Below are 14,014 nucleotides of genomic sequence, written 5' to 3' on the forward strand. Positions count from 1 at the left end.
TTGCTTATGCCAAGGCAACTATCATGGCCTTGTGATTTAGTACCAATTTAGTTCTTGGTTTCTAGGCATATTTTAGGTTTGGAAATATACCTACAGATTTTGGTAGTAACTCAAACAGTTCTTTGTTGTACTTGGATTACTCCAATAGCAATCAGCTGCTAGAGAAATCTTTCTGGTTGTTTGTTTATTGGCATTTTCTTGGTTTCCCAAAGACAAACCAAAAGAAAAGAAAGTGAACCGAAAACTCAGTCCATAACCTGAAAATAAAAATCCGACAAGTTTTTCCAGAAAAGGCGTTTATAAAAGGTCTTTTTAGTATCAGTTCTCGTTATCATTGTTTGACAATTTTTCATTCTTATATCTTTGGTATTTACCAGAAACTTATTTTTATTTAAAAGAATAAAATAATCCGTGATGGATAATAGACGGAAGATTTTGGGCAAAGACCTCATTCTAATCATTTTTTAAGTAGCTTTTATCAGCATGTGTAAACATGACATGAAAAACAAGGGTAAGAAAAATCTTGCCAAACCAACTCAAAACGGCATTTTAACACACTTATTTTTTAGCCTGTACTTGCAATTCTTCCAACTTGTTAGTTTTAGCTGCTTCTTAACGAATGCAACCCATAAACCAACAAAGAAACCAGATCTGAAATCATGATTCATACAAAAACCTGAGAAGAAATTGGTATGATTTCAGAAAACCTAGCCTGCTTGCTTCATGTAGTGAGCATCAACAGTCTGGCCAATAACTTCAACCTGCCCACAAATCATTAACAATATACGTAGCCGAGCACCATGAATGGCATGCTTTTCATTCTCACCAGGAGATCATTTAAGCCATCAAATATTTTCTCAAATAGCGCTACAAAGCACCACACCTCAGTGAATCTACCTCAGCAACCATCTGATCCCTCAACACAGCTTCATTTGACTGACGTGATTACTGACATAATAACCCTTCCATCTTTGAGTCCAGCTTCACAGAAAGTAACCTTAATTATAATTGAGGTTGTGAAAATCTAACTCAGCATGCTCACATTCACTTGTGTTGAAGACGAAACAATTGTAGCCTCAATTGCAGCCGCAGCTCACTGCTGACTGGCTACAGTGGCCTAAAGAATAGCTGACATTAACGCAAACAACTCTGCAGTGGGTAGAGGCATCTTCAAACTTAATTTCAACCTGAATTTCAACTATTATATACAACAAAAGTTACATTTTCTTGTGAAAAACTTGTATCTGGCAGGCATACCACTCAAGAAGAGCATGACAGCATGCACACACCAGGCCGATAAGCCCATGCAGGCGGTAATCGTGCATATTTCTCCATTCCCACTTGCTCATCATATGGCCGCTCCATAACCTTTAGAAGCCTACGGACCTCTTCAAAATCACCTTGTTCAGCTGCATCAATTGCACTTTGGCATAAATAGTTCCGAAGAATGAATTTGGGGTTCACAGAATTCATTTCAGCCTTCCTCTGCTCATCTGGGATATCACTAGCAGCAAGCTTCAAGAACAGAAAAGGTAAAAATGAGAAGAATCGATGCCATGGTAGAATCTAGGCTAACATGTAGCTATTACAGACCCACAGCTAATACAACTCCTAGGGCAGAAAAAATAATGCATCTTTATATCATCAGGGGGGGGGGGAATCAATGCAACCAAAAAGAAGAAGAATATCCAAAAACACCAGAACAGTAGAGTCCTAGACAAAGACCAGACCTAAAAGATCCACAACCTGACAGACCAAACCCCCCCCCCCCCCCCCTTCTTCCTCCAAAAAAAGAGAGAAAAAAAAAACTACTTTATAACCAATATCACCAATTAGACATGCGCCCCAAGTCAGGTCTGTCTTTCACAACTATAATGTGAGTTTCCCCCCCCCCCCCCAACCCCAAAAAACATAAGGAAAGAAAGAAAACTATCTTCTTCTGCCAAACACATGTTTTATTTAAAATAAAAAATAAAATGAATAAATAAATAAATAACACCATTCCCAAAACAACCTGAGTCTCCCTTAAACCTGCAAATATACATTCATATTAAAAGGGAATATCCAGTGCACAGGGTTTCAGCCGCTGCAGAGTATGGAGAGGGTCATCATCTACGCAGCCTTGACCGACCCTGCTCTTGCACAGAGACAGTTTCTGGACTCAAAACACCATGACCACTTGGTCACAACAAGCAACCTTTACTGCTATAACCAGGTCCACCCTCTGCAAAGATACATTCATATGTTATGTAAAATCACATCTACAAGGCTGCACAAGAATTCCAAACTCTTGGAGCTTTTAAAACTCAGTCAAAACTACTCCACACACTTACTAAATACAGCACTCTTGAATACCAAGAATTCAACCCAAAGAAGAAGCTAGAGCTGTAGAGTAGGGGAGGCCCAAAGAGGCTTCTGAAGGATGTCCCGAATGTAGGGGGGTGTCCCTATTTATTAAGGATGGTTCCAGACTTCAAAAGCTCTGGAATTCGTGGATTTAAATGCTTCTAGAATCCGCCTGAGTGATGACGTCATGAACAGTGGTTGCTGACATCAAGCTTTTTTCCATGTTTACTATGGTGTGGGCCATGATTGAATAGACATGTCCATGTACTTAACACAAATTCATGCAGAAAGGAGAGAAAAAGGATGTGGAGGAAATTTTCCCAAGAGGAAGGTCTCCACCTTCATAAGACCCAAACCACCACCAACCCAACCCCCCCCCCCCCCCCCCCCCAAAAAAAAAAAAAAAAAAAAAAAGAATAGACAACACATGGTTTGTTTGGGGGCAGGGTTAGATAAACATGTGCACATGTCCACCCCAAATTATGCAGAAAGATGTGCAAGAAAGTTTCCACCAAAATGCACTTAATCCCAAAACTCTGAAGCATATTTAATGCAATTCATTGTCTATTTTGAGGCTGTTCATCTTCATTAATGCTAATAAGGAGTTAAGGACCATACAGGTTTTGCTACTTGACTTGTAGAAGAATGTCAAAATCATAGGGAAAGAAAACAATGTAAGAGAACCAAGAAATTTCTAGTGCCACAACCAAATCATTGTACCTCTTGAATATAACTCTTCACCCAGGTAATCCATGCCTCTTTGCGCTCCTTGCCGATATCCAGTAAAACAGACTTTAGAGGAACCAACAGCTGGTCCTCTCGGATATTAGGATCCGCTTTGATATTAGAAAGCAACCGAAAGAAATTCGTGTAATCAACTTTATCAATTGCCATGTTGTTGAGAAGTTTACTGATTAACTGTTTATTGTACTTTGGCAGACCAAGTTTACGGGTCATTATAGCCTGATACTCATCCATGAATTTTGTTCCGTATCTGTTAAAAATCAAAGAACAGAATCATCAATGTTAGCCAATTAAATTTCAGATATCTAGACATTAAACCCAAGTGTCAGATTGTAATAACATACCTCTCCATGGCATAGTTTCCCTCCTCGTCAGTTATCAAATTTGCAGATGATAGAGTTGCAGTGAACTGTGCAACATTCCACAAGCCAATGTCTGGTTGGTTCGCAAAACAATATCTTCTCCCAGGAAGATCTGTAGTATTGGGAGTGTAACTGGGATCAAAAGCATCCAGAAAGCCAAAGGGACCATAATCGATGGTGAGACCAAGCACACTCATGTTATCAGTATTCAGTACTCCATGAGTGAATCCAACACCCTGCCAGCTGGCAACCAACGAAGCTGTTCGCTCAGCAACTTCAACTGCCCAAGCTGATATCCAATATTTGAAGAAAATGACTGTTAATATGGAATCCTCAAGAAATCTGACTTTTTCATGCATAAATCTGGACTTGTGCACATGAGAAATGAGGCAACCAAATTGTTTTTCTTATTTAATGTAGAAGTTCTTACATTTTCTTATCCAAGGTAGAATTTCTTACTTTCCTCCTGTTCCCCAGTCTTTCTGGAGTTCAGGGTCATCTCCTTCCCATGTTGTGAAGTAGATGCAAGGATATAAAATATGTTCTCCACATTTAAATGTCACTTAACACACTGGGCTGAGACGCTTAATGTTCCCTGATGAATTTATGGAGTACCAGGAAAAGTTTAAACTTCCCAGTACTTCCTGAAGTCCTAAACCTTTTGTATGTAGTAAGACCAGTACTTAGTGAAATACATGAAGAAGAAAGTCACCTGCATACTTGTTGGATGTCAAATCCACAACTGAAGAACCTTCATCACCAATCTGGAAAGAGAGGCTCTCACTCTTACTCATTTTATCAATATGAGGAAAATGATGCCGGATGGTGTAGTCCGCCAGAACTCGAACAATATCCAGGTCTTCTTTGCCTCTGGAGGCATGTATCTGGTATGAACCAAAACGTAAAAAGGACTGAGCAACTCTACAGACAATTGCACCAGGTTCTTCCTTCGGGTTACCACTGCAAAGGAAAACAAACATCAAGATTTGGGCAACAATAACAGAATAACTTGACCTTCAAAATCAGGGTTCAACCAATTCCTGTCAAGAGATCAATTCTAGTACAAAGTCGAAATGAATGCAAAACACTTATACCAGCAGGCCTTTCTTTTTTTTCTTGTGCCCCCCCTGAGGGTGGGGCATTGTAAAGCTTTCTAAACGCTCCTTTTTTTCCATGGCCCAATTTGGGGCTCACATTTTCTACCACACACTGTTTACATTATTATCCAATATGTGGTGAACCTAACCTAGTTGTGTTTCCCCACAGGGAGATACAGCATTTTGAATTGGGGAAATCATATTTGACAACTCTGGTGCAACTTTGATTTGACCATTGAAAATGCTAATATACGTTGTTGTGCACCTTTCCTAAGTAAGCAGTTGTAACAGAAAACAAAGGGTTTAAATCAGACCACACTAGAGGAGACACTTGGTGCGTGCTTAATTCAGGGAAATGACTTCCTCTCAAATGATAGGTAAAACCGTAAAACCAAAGACTTTTAGATGGCTCAAGAGGGCAGAACAAATAAAAGAACCCTAACCATGTAAAATTGTCAATAATGTTTTTCTGAAAGTGTAAAGCCAGCAAATTCAGACCTTCTAGGACTTACTCATAGAACATGTCTCTGGTTACCAATTTTCCAGTTGTGACAAGACAAAGCGCACGGGTTGTTGGGATTCCCAAGCTGTGCATTGCTTCACTGCAGAGGAACTCTCGGACGCTACTACGCAGTACCGCTAGGCCATCTGCAAACCTACTGTATGGAGTCTTACCAGCACCTTTGAGCTGCAGGTCCCACCTCTCACCTCGAGAACTCAGAAGCTCCCCTATAGTAATTGCACGACCATCACCCAACTGACCAGCCCACATGCCAAATTGATGTCCTCCATAGCATTGGGCATAAGGCAACCTTCAAAAGTGGAGATGTAATGCATAGCCGAAGTAGTCTAAAAATAATGGAATTGTCCAATGGGAAAGTAAATACAAGTTCTGAAACTTACCCTCCCACCAGAGGAGATGCCCCTGAGAATATAAGAGGGAAATCTGGTCTTCCAAATCTGAAACCCCAGCGTGTGCCAGTATGTCACAGTTAGTCTTATTGTTAATGATGCATTATTTCACAAAGAAACAAAATTTTACAAAACTCAATGGAAAATTGATCACCCATAATCAATATAAGAGAGTTGTTTATTGCTATTAACTCTGCTAGAATACATGGAGTTGCCAGCACAGAATGCAAATCTGTCTTGAATGAACAAAAATTCAAGTGCATAGCCATAACATGGCAAGTTTATCTATTTGCCAGCCATAAGAAGATTGTGATAAATTTTGACACTGCTATGTAGAGTAATAGTAGTTAGCGAGACTTGAACTTCCAACAAACAAGATGCTCACTCTTTAGAATCAAGATCAAGCAACTCAGCAACTGATTCTGACCATGCAACAAGCTGAGGGTTCTCCACTTCAGCAGATGGGGACACTTTCGTATAACAAGCATGTAGTACCTGAGTAAAAGATAGACATGTAGTTGAGTTATGAGATAACAGAAGAACTTCAAGAGTTTTTACATGAACCGACCCCACCCCCCAACCCAGGACTTTGCACCGAAACTAGTGAACCCCACCCCACCCCCAACCCCCAACCCCCCCCCCCCCCCAAAACAAAAACAAAAAACACACTTGGCAAACCTACAAAAAGGTCCCCCACGGTTAACACCATCACTTGGCTGTTAACAGTTGAGGGGAGATTACCATTTTACCCTGACTCAATAAATGAATTTTAAAACCTAATATGAAATACTCTCTTCAATTCCCAAAAACTACCACAGATTTATCGAAATCTATCAAAAACCACTACACAAAAGTAGGATTTAAGATTTGATTACGGCTCACTCATTATTTATAGTACTTTTGCAACAGTGTCTTTTAGCTGAGCAAACAGAGCTTAACATTCAAATTTTTAGGCTGCTTTCAACGCCAGAACAAGACAATAAGAAGCATGCAAGAAGAAACAGTTGCCTTGTTCCTTTCTTCTACCTTCTATCTCCTTCCCTTCCCTACAGCCCAGAACCGAAGAAGGATCTGAGAGAAGAAGATCTTAGAAAGAGATCCAAGCTAGAGATCCATAAAATCCTAATGCAAGGAAGTAAAAGCTCAGTCCCCTCCATCAAGATCGAGCTTGGTTAGGTCTCTTGCGTAGCTTCACATTCGTGATCTGCTACTTCCAAAAATCACCTGATTTAGACCTCCTCCTTTTACCTCACAATCACATTTTGATGGCAGACATCGCCCTGATTCCAGCAGTAATAAATTTCAAACAGTTCAAATAGACTCAGGCCACTTTAATTTGCACCCTGACCCAAGTTTAGCAATGGAATCAAGAGCAGCTACTACTTCTTCAAGCTGCCCAGTTCTGCATAAATGATTCACACAACTGGATCAATTGTGGTGCATCTACGGTGGAGGTTTAGGCGAAGCAGCGTGGGAGGTTGAGTTCTGTCCGGTGGTAGAAGAAAGAAAGGAAGAAGATGGGTTTGGATATAGAACCTAAGTTAAGGGGCATTATGGTCATTTTAACCCATAAGGGGTATTTTGATCATATAAAAAATATTCTGAATCTCAATCATTATGAATAAGCAGTCCTTATAGTGCCTAACATGGGGGCCTTCTTGTAAGGTTTGCCTCTTTCTTTCTTTCTTTCTTTCTTTCTTTCTTTTCTCTTTCTTTCTTTTTTTTTTCCTTTGGGGGTTTTTTTTTTTTGGGGGGGGGGGGGGGGGGGAGGGGGGCTTCACTAGTTTCGGTGCGAAGTTGGGGGGATCATGTTAAAAAAAACTCAATTATCCGGTCTATTGAGTAATTCATAGTCTCTAGGCTTGTCATGCATAAATCCAATTTAAAACAACAATTACTCCAAGAAAACATAAGAAGACTAGTAATGATGCAGTACTTCTTAAGACTGGCTGCACCAACACAATTCACTCTGGAAACCCACACCAAGTGCTGGGCCTTAACTAGTTTTCTGGTCTGAGAAAGGCTGGAATTAGTAATATTAGTATCAGTTTATTTATTTCAACAGGGGGAAGAAAAGTATTAGCTTATTTATTCCTTGTTCCAACTACTATAGTTGCTCAGGTAGTAACAAGTGAGTAGGCACATCTTTCTCAGCATTAGCTAAGTATGGCAGTTGCCTATGTCAGCTAGTTTCTGTTTTGGAGAAGTTTTTATTTTTATGCGTCGCTTATTGCCTATTTATTCTTGTAATCGCTAATTATAGGAGGAACTCTCAGTTTCTGAGTTTGAATATCGAAGTTTGCTGCTGAAGCTGTGTGTGTGATTGACTGATCGTGTGAGTCTAATTTTCCCCTTCCGCTTCCCCCTTCTTCATATTCTTCTAGTTATTTCTCAATGAAGCTAACAGTAGCAGGCTCCTCTGAGGTCTACACCAGCTTGGTATCAGAAGTAATCCATGATAGACAATGAGAATAACCAAGCAATGCAGGACAGACATAAAACCAACTCAAGCCTTTGGGTTACCACAAGTCAGGTTAAGCAAAACCTTGCACTACTAAAAGAGATACCCTATGTGAGATTAGATTAGTATTAAATAAGCTGTAGATATTGAAGAAACTAAAGTATTTGTAGGCCTCCGATTGATCAACTTCAGACCAAAATTCCAGCCTCAGGGGGTAAAGGTAGACATGTCTGCTGGTTCTATGAACTTTGCAGATTTCAGAAAAAAAATACGATCAGCACCCCAGGTAAGCACTTTACTGCACAGCTGGATCTAAGTAAGCAAGATATGGCATCAAGCCTACCTCATAGTCCAGGGGAGTATCCTAAATGAACATCAAATGAGTAGTTCCCAGCAGAAGTTAAAAGCAAACAGAATTTAAGTGCATAGTAAATAAAAGACTTAAATAAAGAAGAAGCTAAAAACTAATGCTGCAAAAACAAGAAACCAAAAGAAATTTAGCCGTAAGTGTGGTTATAACAGTTAGAAGCCTCTAATTTACATATTCCTTCCTAAAGTAAATGGAATGTGGCCCAATTACTAATTCTCTAAAGATCCTGAATGCACCCTCAAACATGAGTAGAAGCGGCACTATTTTTCTTACAAGACATAACCAAAGGATAACTTAGTGACTCCATCATAGAAATGTTTCAATGACTGAAAGTTCCATTGCTATTCAGCTTGCTTCTCTCGTAACACATACAAGTCCATTCCTCTGGGGCAATCAGAAGGGTCATTCGATAGCATTTCGAATGGATTAACAATCCAGAGAAAAACAGGGGAGTATAAGAAAAAACCCTCTTCCAATGAGCTCGACTTCTGCATTACAGTGGCTAAAGGCTGTACACACCCCCGTTTTCTCATGAATATCCTTCTTTACCCCAAAATAAATAAATAAATTATAACCACAGAATCATGGAAGCCAAAAAACCACTAGTCTTACCAACAGCTCATTAGGACAGCATCTGACTTCCAACCAGGCACTCAGTTTCGGTGCACATAATTTATTATCAGACCAATCGTATCCAACTCAACTAACAGAGACCGGGACAGGCATTGCACGTAGCATTCACAGGGTGACCTATCTAAAAACTTCATACAATAGAGTAACTAAATAACAACAGAAGACTTCTCAAGCACATCCAGACTCCCAACGACCATTAGTAAAGCCATGATTCTTTTTTCCCCATCTCCCAGTATGAACCTCTCAAGCAGAACTACAAGAACATAAAACTATGTTGCCAACCATCGTGAAAGTAAATTACTTAGGACATATTTAATAATCCCTCTCCCTCCCGTAACCACTGGGGAAAAAATATTCAACTAACAGAAGGATCCAAGGAGTAGCTAGAGTATGATTTCCCCGGGAGGGGATTCTATACGGTAGGGGCCAAAAACTTAAAAATAATAACTTCGCTCTGGTAGCGATTTCATTTCTCAATCAAATAATTCCATTGATCATAAATCAAGACCGATGAATCGATTCATGATCTACTAATTCCAAATAAATAAAGTAAATAAGACTTTAAAAAAATAAAAAAGCAAAGGCACTTCTTACCTGTCGAGGGATCAAATCTGTTCTGGAATCCCCAGGCAATTCTCTGACGAATGAATGGTCCCAATTAAGATCTTCGAGATTCAACCGAGGCTTGTTTTCACCTAGACTCTGGTTTCTAAGATTTTCAGTGACCGACTCAACCGACAAATTAGCGTCAGTTGCAGAAGAAGAATCCATTGAAATAGCAGATCTCGATCGATATCGGCGAAAAATCGCCGGAGTAACACGAGGTAATAGCTTCGGTGGTAGCGAAGAGAAGGCGGCAGAAAAGAAGCGCGAAGAACTTGGTAGAGGTTTTGATAAATGAGCTAGCATCGTTCACTCTCTTTTTTCCCTTTCTCTACTTTCCACCGTTGTTTGGGTACGTACGTTACTAACCCCGAAGTCCATTTTCTCTGTCGGTCAAACAGATCAGAACCACAGGGTCATAGAAGACGATAAACATGCGATTGGTCTTTGCAGGTGGCCATTGTTGCAGTGAAATGATAGGCTGCTGCGCTCTACGAGAGCATCCCTATTGGCTCGGGATCCTAACCGCTCAGACAGTGGGACCATGTTTGGAAAAGCCAATATCTGACCAATGCCATTCCGGCCCGGCCGAGACTACAGAAGTAATCGAGATCTCTGATTGGAATCTTTAACGGTGATGAAAATAAGAAGAATAAAAAAAGAAAAAGCCCTAATATAACCGTGCTAACAAAAAGTTATCCCCCGATGATGCTGGATAAACCTCAATTCCAAAAAGGGCAAAAAAGGTAGCTCACATCATATTTTAAAATTGGGATATGATCTACCCTTTAATAATTTCATATTATGCGGAAATCAAAGGTCAATAAGATACCATGGTTCTTGAGCAGTTAAGCTTGACGCCTTGACCTATGTAAAGTTTACGAGCTACCCGTAAATATTTTTATATTATAATAATGTTTATCAGGAATAAGTTAAAATAAACATGTTTTATAGATTAATCTTTTATGTTTTAAGAATACAAAAATGAAAAGCAAATCTAAAGACCTAATTTTAGTAAATGTGAAGCTGTTAAGTTTATTCTCAACCCTGCCATAGATTCCATCTACTCTCTTTTATGTGGTTTATATGAGTTTGTGAAAGAGTTCAGTGATAACAGCTTCTATTATTTCATGGCAAAGTTGGTGATGGTCTGATGGAATCAATGATGACAATGTTTCAAGGCTTCTCTTCGTAAAGGTGACGATAATAACTTAAAGTTATTGTTTGGGCTAGCAGTAGAATAATCATTGATTTCAAGATAAATTACAAAAAATTTATCACATGAGGTAGGATGGCATTTGTTATAAACACACCACGATCATCGTTGTATGTATATTCGTATTGTTCTTGCTGGATGAAGGTCTTGGTTTGGTGAAGCATGTTATAATGTTCTCAATTCTCAAAGGAAAGATAAATGATGGAATTTTGGAAGTTACATTTTTTTTTCTTACTTTATAATAATATATAAATATATAGATTGAATAAAGGAAGATTGAAGGATTATAAATTGATAAAAATAGTGAGTCGTAAATGAATATTTTATTTTAGATAATCCGGAGTCAATGACAATGCTAACCAATGCATGGAAATTGTGATAGACAAAGAAGATCGAAAAAGCATTTTGTAAAGATTTTCATGATTATTTTCTTAAGTTGACGAAAGGTTTTTCAGTGAAGGAGAGAGAAGCATTAGGTCTAAGATAAAATATTTATTTTAGAACACAAAGGGTTAGATTTGCTACGAATTGAAATTCTAAATTGAAATTATTAATTATGGAAAAAACAATAATAATAATCAAAGAAGAAGAAGAAGAAGTGATTAATATTATTTCAATTCGTGCTTATTAAATTTGTAAAATGTAAAATTACATTTGTTGACATCGTTTAATTATGTTTATCAAGTGAATGAGTAGGGATATTTTTAGGTAAGAAGATGTAGTCGTCTCTTTTAGTTTGTGTTTCCATAATAGTAATATGGTATGAGATTACCTTTCTCGTATTTCAACTGTGTAAGCTTTACATAGTTTTTTCTTTCCTTTTTAATGAATAGATAATTAAATTAAAACAAATGAAACACCTAACTACAAGAAAATTCCAAATTGAAAATGATTAGATAGAATAATGGAATTGGGAATTGTACCCCCATACAACAATGAGTTTGTTTATTGGGAAATCAACAACCGGGGAATGGATTATATATATAATCTTAGATGATACATCAAATGAATAGCATCCCAAATTGAATAAAGAGAGCGAGATTTGAAAGTTCAACATAATCTCATAAGCTCCAACCACGGACGGTAGACCATGGCACCAATTAAAGACTACCAATCCAATCACAAATATAGGTACTTGAAAAGTTATTCAATACCCAATACCAGTCATGATCAAACACAAAGCAGCGATTGGAGCGAGGCCTGGACATTTCTCCATAGAGAGCTAGAGAAATGACAAAAGAATAACAAACTTTAAAAGTTACTCTACCCAATACCAATTATGATAAAACACAAAGCAGCGATGGGAGCGAGGTCAAATAGAAACAAGGACATTTCTCCATAGAGAACTAGATAAATGGCAATAGAAGAACAAATGCTCATTATCCTTAGCATCATTATAGCAAATGATACAATTAGCGAGGCCTTACACATGTTTTCTCAAAACGGCTATTGATGTGATGTTAATTTTATCAAAAAACAATTAGGATGGTATTCCAAGCTATTTTCACCACACAAACAAAAAAAATAATTATCCAAACGACCACATAAGATTATTATTAGTCTTATACTGCAATATAAAAAAGTTATTTTATTTGGTGTAAAGTATAAGTAAAAATATATCAAATATGTTTGTAAGAAAAAAAAATTGTTTGTAAGATAAATTTACCTGAATTCATGATGATATTTAATTAAATACTAATTGAAAATGATGGATACAAGTGTGAGGAACTCAATTTAGTGTAGAATTTGTAACTAAACAAAAAGCATAATTAAGGCATCGAAGCTTTAAAAAAAAAAAACATAAGACGGCATGGAGTTTCAACGATGCGAACTCAACTCTCAAGAATGTTTTTCTTTCAAACCTTGATTTTTATTTTGCTTTTTATACTTTGCAAAAAGAAAAAGAAAACAAATTTCTATCAACTTTCCCATTGCTCGTTTAAGTATTGACAATGTTACGTCGCATGTGGAGTTTATATATATATATATATATATTATATATATATATATATATATATATATATATATATATATATATATATTTTTTTTTGGATATGAGGTTCATCCGGGTCAACTTGCGCGTACCACGATTTACATCGTAAAGGGAGCTTTTTTATATTAATGCCGCCGAGTGGGTGCGAACCCAAGACCTCCCATAGGGAAGTTGGATCTTTAACCGCTTTAACATACCACCTTTGGCAGAGTTTATATTTTCTTATTGAAAGGATTCTCTCAACGAGTATGAGATTTAGCCACGTGCACTTGTGTAGTTTCTATACATAACTCATTCAAAAATTGTGAACTTCTTTCGAATCCGGATCCTCACCCCGTCGGGAGAGAGAGCACTCTGTGCTCCTCGACGGTTCCCGACCACACAAAATAGTGGGGCCAACGGATGAAATTTTATTTTATTTTTTGTTTTTTCCAAAAAGTATTTTTCATCGTAGGCCCCACTGTTTTGTGTGGTCGGGAACCCGTCGGGGAGCACAAAGTGCTCCCCGTCAGAGGAGCTGATCCGAAATCTGAATATACATCCTATCTGCCCAAAAAGAGCATCCGCCTATCCACCTAGGCCATTGGATGGGCGATACATGACTGTTTGGTACTTGCACAGACTATGCGTGCCCATCCAAAGGCTTGGATGGATGGATGGACGGACGCTTTCCTAAGGCTGAAAATATATTTATCATTCAAAGGGAGGAGCCTAATATCCATAAACGTGGTGAAAACCAAAGCCATGTTCTAATGTCAATAGATACAAAAATTAAGTTCCACAATTTGATGCAAACCAAATTATGTAGTCATAAGCCGGCCCATATAATCCACAAGTCTAGATACTCTGTGTCTAAGTAGGGTGTACCTCCTCATATTATTCATCCAACAGGGCGGCTAGATGGATGTGTACCCTGAAATTGCTTCAGTTATGTGCATTAAATTCGAAGGATCGTCATTCAAAATTTCGAATCGTAAGATCTGAAATTCCGATTGAGATTTGGATTTGATAGCTCGTATTGTTACGCATGACAATTATGCACATAAAGTCCATGCATACCCTGCCCGGACACCGAAGATCTGTATTATTCATCATCACCCCCAACCTAGAGTGAAGAAGAATCCAACATAGACTGCAGTTAAAGACTTAAAGCCAAGGGACCCGATTTTCAACTTGGAAATGTACGGACGCTTAATTCATAAAGCCCTAGATCGCGCCCGTAGCTGAAACTATTTAAAGTGAGGAGACAGGGGGCGGACATCAAAACCAATTATAAC

The 14,014-nt window shown here is 38.3% G+C and overlaps 1 protein-coding gene across 1 annotated transcript; it reads right to left on the minus strand.

The window, feature by feature from the left end:
- Positions 1-254: 254 nt before the first annotated feature.
- LOC149003691 (selenoprotein O) lies at positions 255-9,930 on the minus strand. Its single transcript, XM_089137502.1, has 8 exons — positions 9,520-9,930; positions 5,847-5,956; positions 5,453-5,509; positions 5,062-5,361; positions 4,165-4,412; positions 3,435-3,741; positions 3,067-3,340; positions 255-1,515 (listed from the first exon to the last, which is right to left on the minus strand). The coding sequence occupies exons 1-8, from the start codon at positions 9,832-9,834 to the stop codon at positions 1,261-1,263; spliced, it is 1,866 nt and encodes a 621-aa protein (XP_088993628.1). The 5' UTR covers positions 9,835-9,930; the 3' UTR covers positions 255-1,260.
- Between the last annotated feature and the right edge of the window lie 4,084 nt (positions 9,931-14,014).

This window comes from Hakea prostrata, chromosome 10, assembly GCF_041222555.1.
Source record: "Hakea prostrata isolate BN-2017 chromosome 10, UWA_Hpros_2, whole genome shotgun sequence".
NCBI lineage: Eukaryota > Viridiplantae > Streptophyta > Magnoliopsida > Proteales > Proteaceae > Hakea > Hakea prostrata.

What these genes read in the sequence shown, in the direction of transcription:
- LOC149003691 (XM_089137502.1), bottom strand. Translation starts at nt 9,834, where the DNA reads ATGCTAGCTCATTTATCAAAACCTCTACCAAGTTCTTCGCGCTTCTTT. An exon ending in CTTGATCTTGATTCTAAAGA is followed by an intron (nt 5,510 to 5,846) that starts GTGAGCATCTTG and finishes CTGGGGTTTCAG; the next exon opens with ATTTGGAAGACCAGATTTCC. An exon ending in GACATCCAACAAGTATGCAG is followed by an intron (nt 3,742 to 4,164) that starts GTGACTTTCTTC and finishes ATTGGATATCAG; the next exon opens with CTTGGGCAGTTGAAGTTGCT.